Source organism: Eutrigla gurnardus (genome assembly GCF_963514095.1).
Source record: "Eutrigla gurnardus genome assembly, chromosome: 8".
Taxonomy (NCBI): Eukaryota; Metazoa; Chordata; class Actinopteri; order Perciformes; family Triglidae; genus Eutrigla; species Eutrigla gurnardus.
The window spans coordinates 27,476,348-27,497,456 of NC_139922.1; the positions used below are offsets into that span (position 1 = coordinate 27,476,348).

The window sequence follows — 21,109 nt, forward strand, 5'->3', positions numbered from 1 at the left end:
TGTTTGTGAGAGAGAGAGAGAGAGAGAGAGAGAGAGAGAGAGAGAGAGAGAGAGAGAGAGAGAGAGAGAGAGAGAGAGAGAGAGAGAGAGAGAGAGAGAGAGAGGGGGTGGAGTGAATGATTGCATCAAGTGCTAATATATCATGACAGTACATGTACTCGATCTATAAAAAACTACCTTGGTACTGAACACTGACCTCTTTCTAACAAATAATCTGGTATACAACATTTACAAAATTAACATGGTAATAGTGTGATATTTATAATATATATGCTACCGCCTTCCTCTGGTTCTCTGCGTCTCGAACCCCTCGGGAGTACGTGGACGCCGTCTACCAGATTCCCGTACGCGGCGGCGAAGCGTACGCACCACACCCAACAAAGTGGCAGCCTCGTACAAAGAGAGAACAGGAAGACTCTGTGGACAGTGAGTACACCTGCATGTGTGTGTCCTGAGTGTGTGTGTGGTTAGCCGCTCAGCTCGTTAAAAACCAGGCAGCCACAACTTGCCGGTAGACTCAGCAGTGAGGGGGGGGGGGGGGGCTAGGAGAGTAAACTTCAGGGGGGGGAGGGGGGATACCAAGATTCTTCAGCTCACGAGGTACAGGATGTCCATATCCAAGATACTTGCACATTTAAGACAGTCCTGATATACTTTAGGAGATAATAATACTTATTATAATAATGTCATCAATAACAATAAGAACAATAGTATTAAACGGTGGTTGCTGTCCCGTGTCCCGTTGCTCTGGATTGTTGAGTTGCCATGTTTCATGATCTCATCAGCGGCGAGGGATCGGCCTCCCTCCGCTGTACATCGGTGTGTTTGTCTCAGATCTGTCTGTGTGTTTGTGTCGATGCATGTCTGCAGTGAGTCTGGATTTGTTCCCCCCCCCACCCCCACCCCAATCGATGATTGGCCGGTTCACTCTCATCAGAGGCGGGTTTGGGCCTCGGGGACGTAGATTTCGATGCTGTCTGCGCTTTCCGTGGCGGAGTTCTGTCGTACGGATGCGGCGCGCTTCGCCGCCATCAAACGTTTCCTGGCTTCTTTGCGCTGTTTGTCCACCGCCGAGTCCACGCTCCGGTCCTTCCCCGCCGACAGCTTGGGCTTCGTCTGCTTCTTTGGCACGGATGATGGAAGCTGCTTGTTTTCATCCTGAGGAAATCGTGTCAAGAAAGGAAAAGGGATGACGACACAACTCCAGTGAAACCAAACAATTTTCTCTACGGATTGATTTCTCAATTAGTGGAGTAGTTGCTAATTCAGAAATGTCAAAAAGAGTCATTATAATCTCCCACAAGTAGCTGGTTTTATCTGACCAACCAACATTTTCTTAATTTTCAATTATATTAAGAGAATATCAGCAAAGCTTCACTTTTGGGAAGCTGACACCAGTGGATTTCAGTGAATGCTCCACTCTAAAAACTTTAGTACAATGAAAACCAAAACATCACCTTCTTCTCCGACTTCTCGGGAAGTTGCCAGTTGTTGGCTTTCAGTTGGTAGAGCTCGTCAAACTTCATGCTGATGTCTTCTATGGAGAGCTGGAGCAGATCCCAGAAGCCCGCGAGGTCCTGTGCTGTCGGCCGTGGGTTGGCGTTTACGTTCTAGTGAGAGGAAAAGCAGAACGTATGAGACCTGAGAGATGAGTGCTTACAACAAATCAGAGATAATTAATCACATTCCTCCTCCCACACACACACATTCATATATATTTATACTGTATATTTCTTGGGCAGCCTCCGTTCAGGCAAATAGATGACGATAAAATGCATTTGACACCAATAAACACTGAGGGATTATTTCATTTCAACACTATTGGACGTGTAATAAGAGAAAACCTGTCAGGGAGGAGCAGCGGGACAATAAAGTCAAGTGAACAAAAATCTATGGAGGTAAATCTGACTCTCGAGGATTTTGTGATTGAAAAGATCACTTCATCTGTGAAAGTAATGGGAAGACAGATTATGTTTGGCAGGAGAGCGAGATAAGAGGAAACTGGGTCAGCGAGAGTTAGAGAGGCCGGCGAAAACATGAACTAAGTAGGGGAACGTATCGGGAGCAGAGAAATTCAATAGGCTGTAATGAAGCCACTTACCAAGTTCTCATTACAGAGCCCTCTGAACTGCTCGAACTTCTTGGTCATGAGGAGCTGAGCGCTGCCGACTGCACTGCGGATCGTCCCCAACACTGCAAAACAGCAGAATGTGACACATAAGCAACAGTTTGTGGAGAAAATGTTTTAAAAAGGATGCACAATGCAACAAAAAGGATGTAAAAGAGGGCAGATTCTTTGAGATCCAGAGTGACGTGGTATTAAAAAAAGGGTTGGACAGCTGAATAAACATATAGGGGTTGTCTAGCAACGAAATATTTATCTTAACATTAACAGATTAACATTCTGTGCCAGTAAATGTTTTCCTTAAGAGTAATATATTAACGCAGTGTTAGAGGAGGATAACACATTCTCTTTATTCAGCTATTTTACCACCTTTTTAATATTTGCATGCAAATGGAAAATTCATAATTCAGATCCACGGAGAGCAGAAGAAATGATGATCTGATGGAAAAGTCCACATCTAGTCTGCTCCTTGCTCATTCATATTTAAGGCACCGTAGAGATGGATCTGCCTGAAAGCCTGACTGCTATATTGGGAGATGAAAAAGTGAAATGACTCCGTTATAGCTTAAACAAAGTGTACTCTCCCTCCACCGAGCAGCATCACTGTGAGTTCACGGCAGTAATGACCGTGTCATGCTTTCTCCCGTTGTCTGTGGACGACGAGGACGAGTCCTGACCCAATTAAATTCTTCATTTTACTGACTTTACAAGCCATTAACTGTAATTTATCTTAACTTTGTCTTTTATTGTGAAGAACCGTCTGATCTAGAAAGCTGCTTTATAAGTAAACCCTACTAACTTTCTCAGGAATAGGACCAGAACATTATGACCCTCCTCACCCAGCAGCTGGAGGTGTATGACGACTCCGATATGACCAATGTGATTTGTCATATCGGAAACAGAGCCGCATATACTTCATGTGCTAAAGTGTAAAAGGAAGTGCCTTTAATCTCTTCTCAATTTTATCTGGATACAAGACTCGACTAGAAATGGCAAAATGTAAATGTCTTGATCGTCATTTCACGCGATGACATCACTTACCCTCCTCCGACAGCTTGTTGTCTTTGGTCTCCAGCTCCATCTGTTTACACCAGCCCTCCATGCGCCCCGTCTCCGCCTGCAGCAGCTTCAGAAACCAGTTACCGTCTCGGAGGCAAGCTGGCGCGCCGGTGTGAACGGTGTCTCCCTGGGCGCTGCAGTTTCCCGTCTCCAGGCTGGGATCCGGCGGCGGCAGCGAGGATGGGTCTAAAGCCGGGTCCAGAGTCTCCGGGGGCGGGGTGGATATCCTGGCTGAGGCTGAGGTGTGTTTAAGGGGCTGCTGTTCCATGGCTTTGTCCGGTCTGCTGGGTGCGGTGGCGTTCGTCGGTAGACTGTTGGTGCAGTTGGCCGTGTTGTTTTCTGTAGGTGTGGCATCCTGGGGCTCCTGAGGCTCCGTCTCTGTGTTTTGTCTGGAGGCCATGCTGCTGTCCCGGCTGAGACTGAGGAGACATGCATGAACATCAGCTACTGACGGACAGTTAGACGAATAAGACAATGACGTGTCAAACATGTTCCACGGTAACAGTTTGGGGTCAATGAGCGTAATGGAGGGAACAGAATGCTACACAAAGAGTCAAAAATATACTGTATCAAGGAATTAGCAACAAATCAGGTATACGACATGAAAGCTTGGTGGATTGTTCCTTCAGAGATGATGAGCAGGAGAATAGGAAGATGTCTGTCAAATCTGATTAAGGGGAAATTACAGTGCTCTGGGAAAGTTTAAATGCCGCGTTTTTCAGCTCACTGCAGTCAAAGCGGGAGTAAAAGGGCATCAATCAAAGCCCCGAGCTGCCGCGCTCCCGCCAGGCTGACTGCCGAATGACCCGAGCAACAGTCGGCCGTGCAGACAGCAGATTCATCAGCCACACGGGCGAAGAAAGGCCGTTATGAAGGGAGGAGCAGAGCTACAGTGTTCTGTCTTGTAAAACGTGAGGTTCTGTGTTACTGAATAAAACATATTGTGTGTTTCTTTGAGGGCTGATTTTTACCTCAATTTAAAATGTGCCCCAGAGTTGATGTCATTTCCTGTATTCTGGTGGGGTTTGACCATGGCAACATGTGTATGAAACTGTATGAGGAATAGAGAATTAAAGGTCTGTTCACGCTGTCATGTGAGATAACCTGCTGATTAGATCTCAATTGAATTAATATTCTCAATTGAATTAATATAATGATTCAATTAAGGGTGGCAACTATTCAATGAGTGTATACTTACGGCCTGCCGTTCTCCACTTGAACTCCAATTGACTGAAACTTAAGGGGTGCAGTCAGGGGTAGTGGTTCCTCTCTTAAGACTGGCAGAACGCAATCCACCTGAAAAGTCATGAGACACCAGCGAGAGGCTTTAGCTTTCGTCTCCTCCCAGTACGACTGTATCTCTCCAGTGGACGACTCTTACCTGAATGCCGATCGAGGACAGCTTCCTCTTGGATGCAGTCGGAGGCTGCTCTAGAGTGAAAGAAAAGCTCAGGGCTTCATTTTGGGACTGGGTAGACGTGGAAGTGGTGGTGGTGGAGACAGTGGTGCTGGTGGGAGGGAGGTCCCGAGGGGCCGGGACAGGATGTACAAAGCCTGCAGCCGGTGCAGGGGTTGCAGCGGGGACAAGGATGGGGGCCGGGACCGGTGGAGGTCGGGTCCCCTTAGCCAGACTGCCTGTGCGGATGCTACAGAGGCTGTCAGAGGAGTTGCTGCGTCCCGACTGGCTGTTGGCCTCACTGGCGCGATCCTGATGATCGATGTATGTGTCTTGGGCCGACTCTGTGCTGCTCTGCACCGTCACTGAGATGAGGGGCTTGGATGTGGTTCGGGGTGGGACTGGAGGAGGAGCAGCCTTCCTATTGCTGACTGTTGACGGAAGAAGGAGAAAGAAAACGAGCTTAGAATTAGAAATCCGTAAAAGGAAAATGAAGCTCTGCTGCTGGGCTATAAGACATAATTCAGCTGGAACACAGAACCATAAACGTGGCCTATCTGAAAACACAAAGCTGCACTTTGCCCTTATTGCCTCTATCAGGCTGGACTTAATGTTAATGTTTCCTGTAAACCTGCTGGGGGTTGTGTTCCACTGAGGCAGGTCTGTCTCTCGGGATCCCAACCAACAGTTTCACAGACTATCTGGCAAATAACACAGAGAAATGCTGTTTTTTGTATTTACTGTAAAATCCTTGTGCACCACGGGCTTCCTCTCCTGAGGAGAAGTTTGGACCAGCCTCCGGTTCAAAAGTAGTTTATGCCGACTGTAGTTAAATTATATCGCCTGCCATGATGTAATTTGTACAATAACACAGCCTAAAAAAAAGACTTCAGTGATTTGACAGCCGAAATGAGATTTGGCTCTGGGCCTTTCGGCTGATAATTAGAATCCTCGACGTTTTGGAAGCAGCTCAAAGTGTATGTTATGAATAGATGAAAACGAGACTTGCAGAGGTGGAGAAGGACAGTGAAAACTCCACGCCTGTCCCAAAGTACACCATCTGCTGAGTGCTTGATTGTTATCCATTTCGTCTTTAGCTGGTAACAGTTGTATTTCTCTTTTCTCTCATCACCACTCCCTCTCTCTTGGTGACTCACAAGCTCTCTCGACCTCCGTGTTCTCGCTCTCATCGACATCCAGCCCTGCAAACTCTACTGTCTTACATAGCATTACACCAATAATGACTGTACATCCTCCCAATGATACTCCCCATCAGTAAACGTACAAGTACTGCCTTTGTACTAGGAGGTATGTCATATTTTAAGGGGCCAAAACCATGTATTATATGACATCACAACAACTGAACTCAGACGTTCCTCCTGGTCCACAAGGACGTAAACTGGGTGTTCGCTTGTGCGTAATCAAATGCACCAAGGGAGATCGCTGTCGGGGCAGTTGTCATTGGTTTTTGTCTGGTTGCCTCGGACAGATGACTTCTCGCGGATCTTTTAGTTTTCTTCTGAAGGCTCTGCTGTCACTCTGGAGAATTAGCAGACTCTCTGAACGTGCATTTCCTGATCCTGCGAGCACTCGCTTCACCGGGAGGAACTCACGCAGCAAAGCACCAGCACTTGTTCTGTAACCCGGCCAACAGTCCGTGGGTAATAAGGCTGATCTCGCCCATCACATTCTGTCCTTGGCAACATGCTGGGACTCTCCCCATGACAAACTTGTCCAGCAGCTCCACCAAGTTTTAAGGTGCACCAGCTAGCAGGGCAAGTTTCCAGCTGTATGTTAATGACCAAAGGCTACTTCATACAAAAGATATTTAACATTAAACAATAAGAAACAATAAATGAATCATTTGTTTGGTCTTATTTACGCAAAAGCACACTTAATTATTCTAACTAATAATCCTGAAGAATTTGGGACTGCCCACATTATTTTTGGGACGACTATTATATTTTGGATGTTTCGTGGCGATGGTGAAAGGGTTAGCTAAGAGCTCTGAGCCTGACTGCAGGATGGTGGATGACACAGTTAACTACAGTACAACAACACGAGAAACCACAGGCTTTCTTCAAGAATTGAGGGGATGCTGATGCGGATGTGTAGATGCCATTTAAACAGCTGGCTGGCAGTCAACATATGACTGAAAGAGTTGCAAAACACACAGCAGACAAATATAGTACTTCCACCCAATTACAGCCTTCACACACACATGATGGATGATTTTTTTTTTCTAATTCGCTCATCACGGAAGTAATTCAGGGCTCGCCATTTTGGATCAATAATGAAAATGTAGTGTTTACTCTCTCCGGTGGTGGTTTCGATCTAAATAGCAACCTAACACCCTGTAATTGTGAGGGAGCTGCACTTCCGTCATCAGTCAGTGACTCACAGCACCAGCAGAGCCCTCATTAAACCCCACCAACACACACAAGCATTGCTGTGGAAGCAAGTCCATGTACTTCACGAGTCACTCGCAGCCCTGACCTCTCGGCTCAGAGAACATACCCAACCAACAACAGCACATTTATTCCCAAAGAACGAGACACTCTAAGTACTTATAGCACTGATGCATGACATTCCTTAGGTTAATCATCGCGTCCAGCTACACCCAAAGTCTCTACACATGCCTCCCTTCCATTTGCTGTGTCCGCAAAGGCTGTGCTGTGTCTATTACTCACTCATACAAGAGCCATAATGTTGATTATTTCCACTGTAGTCATAGATCATCTATCTTTTTATGCCAAATATCGATCCACGTGCAATTCTCACTCATCTCCACAATAGCATGATTTATGAGAAACGGCAAAAAAACAATGCTGTTTATGACCATCCGGTCACAGTGAAGTGAGCTAATTGCAGATTATTCACATCCTTTAGCAAAGAGCAAAATCCATTTTGCTGTCCTGGTGCAATATGTGCTGTGATGGCAGTAGTGAGAGGTGATTAAAAGATTGATAACCCAGACCCCGGACCTCTGGGGCAGGACCTACTAATAGCTCAACCCTTTATTATTCAATGTAATTTATCGTCTTTCAGTGGGATCATATATATAATGTTGTATAATTAAATGCACATACTAACTAATAACTGATCATTTCTATCAACAGGGAGTTAGAGTGGGGCGCTCCATGTATCAGGGCTGAGGCCTTCCGGAGGTTTGATTCCCTGCCTTTCCTGTCTCCCCAAGCTTTCATAATCAATAAAAACATGAAACAAAAACACAGTACAGTTACAGTAAACGGATGTTACATGACTCATCCAGTCATTTAAACTCACGTTTGGAGCCGTCTTTCCCCGCCTGCAGGCTAAGGATGGGTCGGGCTTTATTTATACATGTTTTATCAGATCTAACATGACAGCATTCACTTATTTTGTTTTGACTTGTTTATAAAACGGATTTAAAATGAATCAATGATTATTTAAAAGTATTATTTGAATCCCAAATTTTACTTTACTGCCCATATAATCAGTTTAAAATAAATCTAGCAAACGTTTGAAGCAGATTTTGCTGTATTTAAAAGGCTGCAACAGAAATGTAATTAATTATTATTATTATTATTATTAATATTATTATGTATAATGGATGACAACTGATAAAAGAAACTTAGTACAGCTATGGAAGAAAACATGGAGTTATGCGTTTCACTTATTTGAGGGCCCCAAATCCATCCAATTCAGATCAATGACAACTCTGTCAACATTTCTATGATCACCAAATGTTCACATAATTGCATCACGTATGAAAGCCACAGTCTCTGAGCCAGGATATGCTCCGGCTCCATCATCAGGTCCGTCTGAGAGCTATCCGATGACCACTAATGGGCCTCCACACCCGGCTACAATGTGAGTGGACATGAGTTGACTATTTGCAATACATTTGCTGTTAAAGCTATATTTTTTTTTAGCAGGACTAGCTTCTCTTCTATTTTAGGTCAGACTGGTTTGGGATTGAATACATCTTGATTACTGCTGAGCTCATTCTTGTCATGTCACGTCTACAGTCATGTGTGTTAATTAGACTGCAGGGTGAAGTGAGACACTGCGGTTTAACAATTGTTTCTGCTGGAGCACCAAGCTTAACACAAACCACACACACACAACCCTATAATCAAGCTTGTAGCTCATTGTGGAGGAACCGTTGCCAACCGTTGAATGTGAGCGTAGTATCATAAAAAGAGGTGATAGCAGGAGCTCTGTCCAAGATTAGCAGTCTTATTGTACGGTAGTATGGCAGGCTGACAGGCTGTGGGAGTCGTAAAGTCAAAGATTAGACCAGGACACATGGCTGAGCATGACTTCTGACAAACAGATTAAGCACACAAGGCACACTATTTAGTAAAATAATGTGTATTCAAATTGAATACAAACAGATTGCCTGTGCTTAATGAACTGCAGAAGTTGTTAGATAAATCCATTTTTGCCTTAGCCCAAGAAACAATCATGTCACCATGTCAGAATTGCATTATGTATGTGGAAAACAGCTGAAAATACAAATGAAGTCCATGTGTACACAGATGTATGGAAACTAGCTATCATAACAAATGATTGTAAGCCTAACAAAGCCCATTTCCTGCGTTGAAGCCCGTTAAGGACCGTAGATGTGCTGCACACCAGGGTTTCCTATTTCCTATTTTATACATTTAAATGGTCATTTAGTTCTCGTCCCAATACTGCTGGTTGTCATTGATGTTTTACGCGATTCATATTGATTCTGTTGACATAGTTTCAAGAGTCTGATATGGAATCTCTGCCGTTTTTCCACAGTGTCTTCATGAATAAGAGAAACAAAGCTGGAAGGTATGAGTAGAGAGGAGGTAGCACATTAGTTGGCACAGTGGACAGACTTCATGACAGTGAATTATCTGTTGAGACAGAAAGACGGGCAGGCTGCCATTTAACGTACAACGCTGACATGATGATGGAAAAAAATTAACCTGACAACGCAGCAAGTGACAATACCAAAACCAAAAAATATGATAAAACAAACTCATACAATTCCACGAAGAGAAAGGTCTGTTTGTTATTCTACACACTACTGCAGCTAGTATCCCAGAAGTAAACAATAATTAAAAAATCTCCATTAACAGAAAAGAACACCTTGCCTTGAAAACAGTCATTCAAATTAAGACAAAATCCAAATATTCCAGTCCACACTTTCCCCTACAATAGACCTGCTTTGTGCATTATATCTGCTGTATAATCTGATATATTTATCCTCCTGTGTCTGACCTGCTTGACCAGGGCAACACCAATCTGGGTTACAGCCTAATCAGCTGATGAAAAGACACGTGGCAAGTGCCTCTGGCCTTTTCAAGGTAGAGTACTATAGCTGGGCAACTTGTACTTCACTTTTTAGACTATAATGCTCAATAAATTATTGGAAATGCGTTTTGGAAAGAGATTATGTTTCTCCAAAGTAAATCAGGAGAGCTAAATAGAAACAGCTCTAAATTAATGAAGTGTCTCCCCTTGAAAGCCACTGAAAAGCCTGTATGAATTTGAATTTGCAAATCACAGCACGAGTCTGGATATAATGCTTGAATCCACAACCATGAATGATCAGAATGTGAAAGGTAAGGATTAGTTCAATGTCAGCGACGTGGATATTATGTTAAAAAGACTAAAGAAATTAAGTGAGAAGCTCAAACAAGGAAGTATCTTTTTTCTTAAAAATAACCTAAACAACGGATCGATAGTCAAATAGTTGTAGATAATTTTGTTGTCTAATGACTAAACAAGAATCAACTATTTACTTAAGCTCTATAACAAATTGTCATCAACAAAATTTACAATTAAATTGTGTCACATGCTTATAAAGAAAGAGCGTTTACCAATATGTAATAAACTCATAATATATTATACCAAGTGTATTCTTGGGTGCCAGAACCATAACAGGTGCAAAGTAAACGTTTCAAGCAGCTCTCTAATCAGTTAGTGCAGAAAATGGAAATAGGCCTAGAATACAATGTCTAACCATATTAACTAACCGCTCCACACACACACACACACACACACACACACACACACACACACACACACACACACACACACACACACACACACACACACACACACACACACACACACACACACACACACACACACACACACACACACACACACACACACACACCATCATCAGGAAGCCTGACTGCTGTTGACCTTACTGTGAAACTACAGTTGCTTCGCCCGTTCAGTCAAGCGATTACCTCATCAATGAGAGCGAGAGAAAGAGTGTAATACTGTGGAGGATGACTCACAGTCTATCCGCGGTAATACACAGACACATCAGGGCTTGTGTAATAATGGTTGCCGGATACAATGAACACACCTTGTTGCCACAATGAAGCCCCAAAGCCAGAGTTTTTTTTCCTGATGAACCTCAGCAGCATGCAAACTTTGAGAGAACAATTGAGACAATAAAAGAATATCCATTACCCAACAAGATGGGGAGACTTTTCCCTAACCATTTAGAAAGAACAGTCAGTGAGCATAGAAAAAGGGGACAATGTAAGGCAATCTTATTGTGTGTGCATCCATCTATCGCCAGGTGGTCCTCATAAAAGCCTGGTAAAGTGTCCCAACTGCAAAGCATCACACAAGGCAGGAAGCTGATAAATTATTGATTGTATCCTGGGGGTCTGAACACATGGAAGCTAGCTGCTGAATAAAAATGGCAAAAATAAAACAGTGGACCAAAAAGAACCAGCAGTTGAGGTAAATATATATATATATATATATATATATATATATATATATTGTTAGAAAGCAGCTTTCTAGACTCAATTTACACGGCTTCAAAACTGACAACTTTCCATCAACAGGAGAAACAAAGTGCTCGACTTACTTTATTTAAAGCTATGCAACCAAACACAATCACACAATCTGCAGCATGAGGAAGAAGAGCTGTCAGTTGTGGCTTTGCAGATGCACCGACAAGTTTGAAGCTAACCGTGATTCATTGCTTCCGCCATGCCTCTGAGCTCACTCAGATCACTGTCACATGCCCAGCCCGGGTTAGTTTAACTTCAACTTCATTGGAAAACTAATGTTAATCCAAAATAAAAGATCACCTGTAAGATTCACTCAAAAAGGCTCCCATTTGTTGAAGCAACGTGACTTCATAAGCACTACTTTATCCTCCCCCGTTTTAATGAGTGATCCGTAATCCGATTTAAATCATCCCTAACGTGAAACTATTTGGTAGAGAGAATACATCGCTTTCACACACATATTATTAGCCGATGTTAGCCATCTGCTATCACAGATGTGGACGGGTTTAGCCTAACTAGCCGGCCGGGTACCGGGGCTGTCTGCACGGGCTAGTTGACGCCTCTAGCTACTGTTAGCTTGTGCTACTAGCCAGTTAACGCTCATTATGATGGGATAACACCGTTAACCGGCAGGGCTTTGTGTAGTACAGATGGATGAGAGCCGACAATGGGGGAGCTTTCCGCCTCGTTACCACCAGCAACCACATTGCCGTCTACCTGCCGCGCCTGCTTTTTGCTAACGACTCGTATTGGGGTTTCATCCCCTCCTTTCTTCATCCACGTTAGCTAAAGCTAACCCTAACCACACCGTTCACGTTAGCCCCGCGCTAGCTTTTTTGCCGTTGCTAGCGTAACGACAGTCCGAACATTAACGCCCAAGCCAAGGGGAAAAGCTTACTGTGTGACGGTTGAATCGTTAAAATCCGTATTTTCTGGTCATTCATGAAAAGGCAAGGCGAGATGCAGACAGGGCTACGGTATCCTGCCGTAAAGACACACACAACGGCGCTGTGAAGAAAAGATTTGTAGTACACGCCCTTGACGACGAGGATTGGAGTACACGCTTTCGCCGTAACCGCTTCTCCGCGAGCGATTGGTCGGAGCTGCAACCGCGGCGTCATCGAGCACGGACGCGATTGGTTGAAGGGGGTGGAAGCGTTGTGTGTGAACGCCTACGCGATAGGTGCGTTTCATTTGGGTCCAGGGCGCCGCGGGAAAGGAGTCCAGACAGTCGATGCCTGACATAAAGCTCATACATATTCAGCGCATTGTGGCCGCCCGGCTCCTAAACAATGGGGCTTTTCAGAAGGCGAGCATCGCATTGAAACAGCATATGGAGTCCAAGACAATATAGCTAATGTTATAAATGGTTTTAGACAAACATATTTGCAAGGAACCAGTACACATAGTCTGGTAAATATAACAATATATATAACACATAACTGAAAATAACAGTTATTATCAAAATATTATGGTAACAGTAAATGTGTGAGACATAGGTTGAATGTAAATACAGGGTGTTTTAATGCATTTAGGCATATTAAGTAATAATAAACACATGTATGACTATAATTTAAATGTACTATTTACTTTTGAAAAGTAGCCCAGGAAGAATACTTGTGTCCATATTATTTGTTTGTATGGTCATTTTGGTCATATTTAATATTATGATGATATACATATTGATAAACATAGTGCACCAAATCTGTTTAACATCAGGCATATTTGAATTCCTAGATCTGTAGTTTATCTCATATAACTCATTTTATGTTTAGATATATCTCCCAGTTTCCGGCCATGTTATTCAGACACAATTACACCTGTCAGATAAAGAAGAGCTGAAGAATACATACAATATTTTGCCCTAATTTACTTCATGCGTTACTGTTCAACCACAGTGGATACTTGTGGATACTACTCTAAAACAAACATCCTCATTCGGACTGAAATGTAACAATTATTTTAAAACCACAACCACACATTGCCGAAAAAAATTGAATCAAATGATTTTCTCCTATTATCTACATCTCATGTGTTACTTATTTAGTTCCAGAGAGATAATCCACAACAAAGCTAACTAATCAAGCAAGACATCACCCAGTTAAAATAAGGTGAAATACTATTTGATCCTTGTGGGGAAAAACTGCACCTATAGTGAAGACAGAAGTATACGATACTGTTTAGATGTGTGTGTGTGTGCTCTTCATGTTTTCTATAAACATATTTTAAATTCAGGTTTGTCCTAAAAAATCAAAGACTATCCTCAGCAGCTCTGTCCCACCACTCCTCACTGGTACTCACTGGTGTTGGAGCTGTAACTGTAGATCGCGGTGGTGGGTGGTGGCGAGTCCGAGTCCACAGAGGCCGTATCTTCATCCTGGGAGCAGCCGGCCTGGATGGCCCGCAGGTAGCTGTGGCTGCGTGACCGGAAGCATGTGGGCGCGGGCAGATCCAGAGCCTCCACGGCCTGCGATTCCCCCTCACAGTAGGGCAGCGAGTGTCCACAGCCGTGGCCATATACCTGAAAGAACGTGTGCAGACTCACACGCTGGGGGGAGAAACATGCATTTACCCTGCGGTGGAAGAACTTTTACTGGAGTGCATAAAAGTGCAAATACAACAATGCAATAATAGTAGTATCAACAATGTACTTAAAGTACTGGATTGTTAATACTGATGCATTTGTTAGGAGGTGATAAAACAAAATAATCCCCAAAAATCCACTTTAATCAGTCTTGGTGTAAGAAAATGTTTAAACAATTAAAAATGCATTATATTTTTAAAGCTTGTTTTATTATTTAAAATCGTATTCTTCTAACCAGTAACTACAGCAGTCAGATAAATGCAGTGTAGTAGAAAGTACTTCATCTTAATTGGATAAATGTACTTTTCACCACCTGTGGATCAAGATGCATGGCAGGTTGGAGTTTCAAATCTAATTGACATTTTGGAAAAATCTAATGGGCAAATGGTGTGATGACTGTTCTGCTTTTCAAACTCTTGGGTTTGCTCTTGGAGCAGTGCAAAACACGCTGCACTGTAGGAGTTACTCAAAATAGCTTCAGCACGTCTTTGCTGCATGGGTTTGTCATTGTATCATGGGAATGAGTGATGACACCCAGCACCATCTGAAGTATTTGATCTAGCGCCCTAATTGAAGTAGAAACCGCAAGTAAAAGTATTTTTACGTTTGACATTTTGGTGGCAAACACGAATGTGTCGTGGGTGCTACATAAACATGAATAATAATCCCTGAACATCAACTAGAATTGTTGTAGTTTAGCTCTGATCAATAAAAACATCTTTCCTCTTAGTTAGTTAGGATATTATTAGTGGATTCGTCTTAAAGCTCCAGTGTACGAGACTGATGCCACTATTGCGTGAGTCTGTGTGTTTCTGCATCGCCCTTCCGATCCTGCTGGTGAAGATACACAAGTTCCCTCAGTTCCTGATACTCTGCAAATACTCTCAAGCATTGCGTCTACTCCACCAGATCATTCCCAACTGTTCATTCACAGAACGTCTCCACAGACTTTACATGCACATGAATATTCTCTCCTGGCAGATTAAAATTGAAGAGGTGTGTAGATTTTTCTCTTTTATTCCGATGTGTGACTGTAATCAATCCAAAAATGATCTCATTAGCTGTTTTAAGAGCTCTGAAATGTCATAAGGTATGAATATGTTCATCATATGCCGAAAAAATGCATTAAATATTGCTGCCATGGAAACACTGGCTGATCATGACTCTAATCGACAACACCTGAGTAACAGACTAACCAGCCAAGTATGAATCATGTGATGGACTCCAGCAACAGCACACACATGAGATGAGATAAGAGACATACCTGAGTGCCTGAGCCTCTTCCCAGCGTGCCAGAACATTGGCTGAAATCATTGTTCCTGAAGCGTGGGGGGGCCTCCAACGGGCTCACCAAGCAGTCTAAATTATCCAGGCTCCGGTTGGTTGACAGCTCTCTCAAAGATGGCAGGGAGCTGTGGGAGTGGATGTAATAATCAGCCTCACACAAGTCCAAGACCAGGATTAAATGAAGGTTGTGTTTAAGTGATGATATCCAGGAGAAACTTTAAATCACACTTTGAAAAGTTCCCCTGGCTATTTTTAAATTTAATGCTATTGTGATGTGGGGGTAGTGATATGTGCTCGGGTTAAAAATAGCAGCGCAGAGGAAACGATCCTTCATGAGTAAAAGAGATAAACGTGAAATTGACATTCTGATTGATGTTTTTTTGTGTGAGACGTTTCCTCTGTTCTGGCCCTTTTGGTACCTCGTGTTAGTGAAAATGTGTATGCATAAGCAGCAGGGTGCGGTTGAGTGATTTCCATGGAGAATTTGCATGTTATGAAGTCAGGGCTTGAGGAAGCAGGCAAGAGTAAAAGTACTAACAAACCACTCGGGGTACCTGCAAGGTAGGAGAGATGGAACTGGGGGGGAGGAGAGGAAAAGTACTGGGGAAAGGTTAGCCAAAGGAAGTCGGTGGGCAGTGGTAGTAGGGCAAGTGAGGGTGGGTGGAGGGCCACACTGCCTATGCCTATGGATGACACTGACCTCAGATGCTGCATAGAACATGCACTCTGCAGTGGAGACCACAGATAATCCTCCCGCATGAGAGCGTAGCAACGAGGCCTGTCCGTGTGGGTGTAGAGGGTAAAACACATGGCACAAATTTCATCTCCTACTGCTTTTGTATCAAAGATGACACTCTTATCTTGTCCCCTCTTTAACATCCACCTCTTCCACCACGAATAGCATCCATGAGCTCGTTTTGACTAGTATGCGGCACATCCAGATAATTATTTGTGACAAGATACTGCCACCTGCTGACTACCTTCGGGGACATGAGGAAAAATGTATCTTCCCACAATTTTCCCAAGACATATATACCCCTCAGTGCTTATTTCTATTTGAATAAATACAATAATATAATCTCAATCTGAAGAATGTGATACTGTTATGCTGTGGGACTCACTTGCGTTGAGGTGGAGGTGGCTGCTGCTCGCTCAGGGAGTGCTGGGTGGCCTTCAGGTAGCTCTGGCGACGGGCGGTGGCTTTAGGGGAAGGTTTGGGGCTTCCCTCCGAGTCCTCGCTGTCCTCCAAGTCTCCCATAGCCTTCACATAGCTGCCACTGCGCATCCTTCGACAGGGGATCTCGGTTCCTCGGGGCCGGCCGCGACCCAGAGTTCCTGCCCAGTCCCCCAGTGGGACCTGGATTATTAAAAACACATACATACTGTTGTGAGACTCTTAAACCGTGGAATGGAGAAATCTCAGGTGCATGCCTTAGACACTATATTATAGTATTTATATATTCTTGGTATGATTCTGGGCATGTGCAGTAATGGTACTTGAAAAAGAAAATATGACTGTGATGTGATGTTGTGTCATGAAACAGTCTATAAAAGTGAAGATAAAGTATATCTTACATATGATAAACAGAATAAGAATCAACCTAATTAAATTATCAGTAAAAGTCTGTCTTCCAGTGCTCAACAAAATCAACAAACCTCATAGAAAATGATATAAATATCCATGCAAACTTACAAAAGAATGATGATGAAGATGAATACTCACTGGCCCTCCTACCTGAAGGAACTGTTGTGCCAGGTCTTGGTGGCATGACTTTGATTTAAGCAGGGTCCTGTTAACTGTAGCGGAGCCCTTCTGCAACACTTGCCTGGCCTGGCTGAGGGTGAGAGTGGACCAGGAGCCCCTCTTCACCAGCAGATCATCCTTGCTTCCCCTGGTTCTTCGCTCCTCATCCTTGCATCCTACCTGCGTCGCCTGGCATGCCAGGAACTTGAGGTCACTGCTGCTTTTCGAGGTCTTGAGAGTGTGTGCAGAAATGGTGTGGTAGCCCTGTGGGATGTGTCTGGGGGCGGCCTGGCTGTCTGACACCGCTCTGCCAAGAGTCATCATGGTCAGCGGGTTGCGGTAGCCTACAGCGATAGTGCCAGCTTTGGTTGCGTCAGTGTCCAGGGCATCATCTGAGCTCCAGAGGCCTAGTGCATTGGGCCTAGGTCTCTGCTTTGGCGTCTCAGTTTTAGCCCTGTCTTTACTCTTGCTCCTGCGTGTCGGTCGACCACCGTCCTCGCCAGCTCCCGTGGTGCCAGTCATTCCTCCAGCGGAGCGCCCGTTTACGCTGCCTTTGATGGCAGAGTTTTCCAGGGACTGGGACTTGGCAAATAGTTTCTGCACAGAGTGCATCAAGTGGCGTATGCGTCCCGGGCTCTCACTGCGTTGCTTCGACATACGTCCTCTGTGAAACTGCAGCGTGCTGAAGCCGTCGCGCTGCAAGGGCAGGTGCCTCTCCAGCTGATCCAAAAGGTTGGAGGGTAACCGGTTCATCTTGGCCGCCGCTGCAGTGGAGATGGTGGCCGATCCACTGGTGATCATGGGAGCGCCGGTGAGGCCCAGACCCAAGCCCATGCCCATAGACAAGGGGGTGGATAGCGCACCAGCTCTGCCTCCCTGCCCGACTCCGCCACCGCCGGCCATGCAGGCCTGGGAGCAGTCGACCTGGTCGCTCTGGGAGGTGAAGTGCAGACGAGGGAAGGTGCTGCTGTTGGACATCTGGCTGAAAGGCAGCAGGCAGTTAGGGGGCAGGGCGGCGGGACTGCTGGAAGGACACTGGTGGAGATGGGGGTCCAGGGTGCCATAGTGGTTTATGGTGGGGCTCAACAGAAAGCCGTGAGGGTCAGAGGTCAGAGAACAGAGAGGCTTCTGTGGACATGCCGCTGGTTCACACGAGTCCGACATGTGACGACTGCGGTTGGCTCCTAACCCTTTCATGGTGGCTGAGATGTCGTCCAATCAGCACGGGTCTACTGACCTGAAGGGCTCATCCTGCAACGTGGAGAGACACAGAAACAATCTATTCAACATGGTTAAGAAAGATCTCTGATCGGGGCAGCCATGGAGTAATGCATTCTGATAGTTGTGTTGAAATAAAACTGTAACACTTCTGGCCATGTTCCTGTCACATTTGGGTAATTTTGTCTAATTAAATGGGTCTCATCCTAGTTTAGTGGCAGATCCTCTCAGGAATGTTTAATAAAAAAAATGTGTCCCTTTATGGAGATTATAGTTAACAGTGCATAACAGTTAAAAAGCCATTTGTGTACAAAGTAAAGACTCAGTGGGGAAGTTCTCCATGTACGTACTTAAAGCTAATGAAAACATTAGAGTCAGAGTCCATTTAAAGTGTTATTCTCTATGTGTCCTTGAATTTTCAGTGCAGTAATTGAGCTAAAAAAGACATTACAGACTGTATCTGCTGTGTGGCCCGTTTCATAACAGCCACTTAATGTGAAGAACAGAGCCATCGTCCTCTACAGTACATTCCCATACAAGTTGCTTAACCCAGAAAGCCACCAGGTGGAGCACCAGTAGCAAGTGCACTGTTTGGATTTGTGGGCAAGCTCATACACATACACATTGTGTTAAATTACATTTCCAAATGAGTATATCTTGTTTTAATAAATCACATGCATATTAAAACAATCCCACTGCACGATACAAATTAAATGTTGTGATTTAAGGGGTTTGATTCATAAAGGCAAACAGTTTGTCTTTGATTTACCGTCTCAATCAGCTGCAACCAAACGCTCAGGAACAACGGAGCCATGAGGATGAAAATCAAAAGACAAACGGTCTAAATCACAGACTATTATTATTATGAACTGACTCACTTTAATGCATGAACTGCTCCACCACACCAGGCTCCCAGACAGCCAGATGCCCAATCTAAAACACCACAGTGATGAACGAGCCGGAGCTCACAATGCATAGGAGAGCAGATTCCTGACTCACACATATAAGCTTTTTATTTATATTTGTTCAAAGCGGGAAATGAACACTGATTTCAATCTTTGCCATCCTCTGAAAACGGTGAGATAAAATGTGGATCCTTTTCTTTTTCTAACCACGGGGGAACGATAGATCTTGCCTACAATACTACACTTAAATCCAAGGAAAAGCTCCTAGTTCTAAGTAAGATTTAGAAAATAGCTCCCCAGCCGGTTCTGATGTCTAGCTAATGACCATTTTCTCACTCGCCTGGGATGAAGCGAAGTCTAATATGGCCTCTATAGTTTCCAATGCAACGGCCCTTCAACTTGTTTTTGTCATCTACTAACAGGAAACATGGAGGCCTGGCTAAGTGGCTCGGACAGGAGAAGAAAGCCAGAGCAAACGAGGGAAGCAAGAGATAGTTTAGTCTCCGTCTGAGGCCTGCTCCTTCTCAAAGCTCACTATGAGCAGCCATATCGCATCAAGGTTATGAAAACTCATAATTCACACACGGCAGAAAGCCATGCTGCATTAAATTCCCTCCAACAGATGCTGTCTGTATCACAGTGGAGTGACTCACTGATCAGTCAATGGTAAGAGCTCTCTCCCACAGCAAGCATGAAATCTGTGCCCGGGAGCTGAATGTGGAACGTTAACTGCACACATTTTCATTCCGCCGTGTTGGTTTGTCACGTCTGTCCGGCCTCCCGTACAGCGCCAGAGCAAGCCACTTATCTGGAGTCCTGGACGGGGGCACACACACACACACACACACACACACACACACACACACACACAGCTGTAATTCATCCACCTGAGCCGACTCTAGCTCCCAACCTCCACGTGTTCACGTCCTGTAGGCGACACTGCTGACAAACCGGCACACACCTACACACTGACACACGCTGACACATGCATAAACGTGCTAAACCGCCCACCCAACCCGTCCCGTCCCCGTCAAACGCTGAGCATCACAAGGGCGAGATGAGAAAGAAATAACGTTCACAGTTTGTGTAATTCCGTCGCAGGTTCGCCGCATCTGTCTCGTGTGACGGTTGGCCAGCAGGCTCTTGCATAATTACAAGGTGAATGAATCCTTGGACGGCATGCGACGGCAGCAAATATGTCTCTCCGCTTCACACGCACACACAGTGGGGAAGTAATAACTCGCCGTGGGAATTATCGCCGTAGAATCTTGCACATTCGCCGAGCGACAGCGAGCGTTTTCGTCTCTTACGTCAGCAGCTAATTCATCATCAGAAAAACACAATCTCAGATGATATCATAGCAATTGGTGGCGATTGTAGTGCACGTATGTGACAGCTGTTTGTGTACTTCTGTCCTGTAAGAGTCACTTTGAGGGGAAAAAGTGTGTTTATATAGTCTTTAACGTGTTTGTAGAGCGAGTCTTTATGGAGCACATGAGAATACTTTAACACCTTTCAGAGTGTGTTAATATGTTCAACAGAAACAGAAAGTCCTGAACAAAAAGTCTCAAATGAAAACAATCATACAACAAGTCTTATGCAACGATGTGGTGATCAGATATCGGGTCAATACTGACTGAAATGGATCGGTCATTGGTGACAATAGGGTATTCATATACTATATGCATTATATAATAGAATTGTAACTCTGTTACTCTTGATGATTTTTTTACCAAGTTGCTGGTGTGTGATTTATTATTTTAATTTATGCATTTATTTGTTGAATATTGTTATATATGTATGAGCCAAGCCTGATGAACACATAAAAGAATGATCCCAGTCAACTTTGATTCAGCTTATTCATTAAATGATTATGGGATGGGTAGTCGGTATGGGCCGACAGCCAGCGCCCAGGTATCATCTCTAATTATGAGCTGGAGCAGATGAAAGAAGCGTTGCCGATCCCTCCTTATCCACGAGGACCTTTAAAAGAATAGAATCGCTCA

General features: G+C 44.3%; 1 protein-coding gene across 5 annotated transcripts in view; it reads right to left on the reverse strand.

Annotated features, from left to right (window-relative positions):
- Window positions 1-577: 577 nt before the first annotated feature.
- dlgap4a (discs, large homolog-associated protein 4a) overlaps window positions 578-21,109 on the reverse strand; it is a 68,981-nt gene continuing 48,449 nt past the window's right edge. The window contains exons 2-12 of one of the 5 annotated variants that reach the window (XM_084015954.1): window positions 16,972-18,231; window positions 16,358-16,593; window positions 15,937-16,014; window positions 15,214-15,361; window positions 13,667-13,886; window positions 4,566-5,011; window positions 4,383-4,480; window positions 3,167-3,603; window positions 2,102-2,193; window positions 1,458-1,610; window positions 578-1,158 (exon numbers count right to left, since the gene is read on the reverse strand). In XM_084015954.1, the coding sequence (XP_083872080.1) occupies window positions 934-1,158; window positions 1,458-1,610; window positions 2,102-2,193; window positions 3,167-3,603; window positions 4,383-4,480; window positions 4,566-5,011; window positions 13,667-13,886; window positions 15,214-15,361; window positions 15,937-16,014; window positions 16,358-16,593; window positions 16,972-18,177 (3,339 nt within the window). In that variant the 5' untranslated portion in view covers window positions 18,178-18,231 and the 3' untranslated portion in view covers window positions 578-933. Of the gene's footprint in view, window positions 1,159-1,457; window positions 1,611-2,101; window positions 2,194-3,166; window positions 3,604-4,382; window positions 4,481-4,565; window positions 5,012-13,666; window positions 13,914-15,213; window positions 15,362-15,936; window positions 16,015-16,357; window positions 16,594-16,959; window positions 18,232-21,109 lie in introns of all 5 variants that reach the window. The other 4 variants (XM_084015952.1, XM_084015953.1, XM_084015956.1 and 1 more) reach the window with 4 other exon arrangements.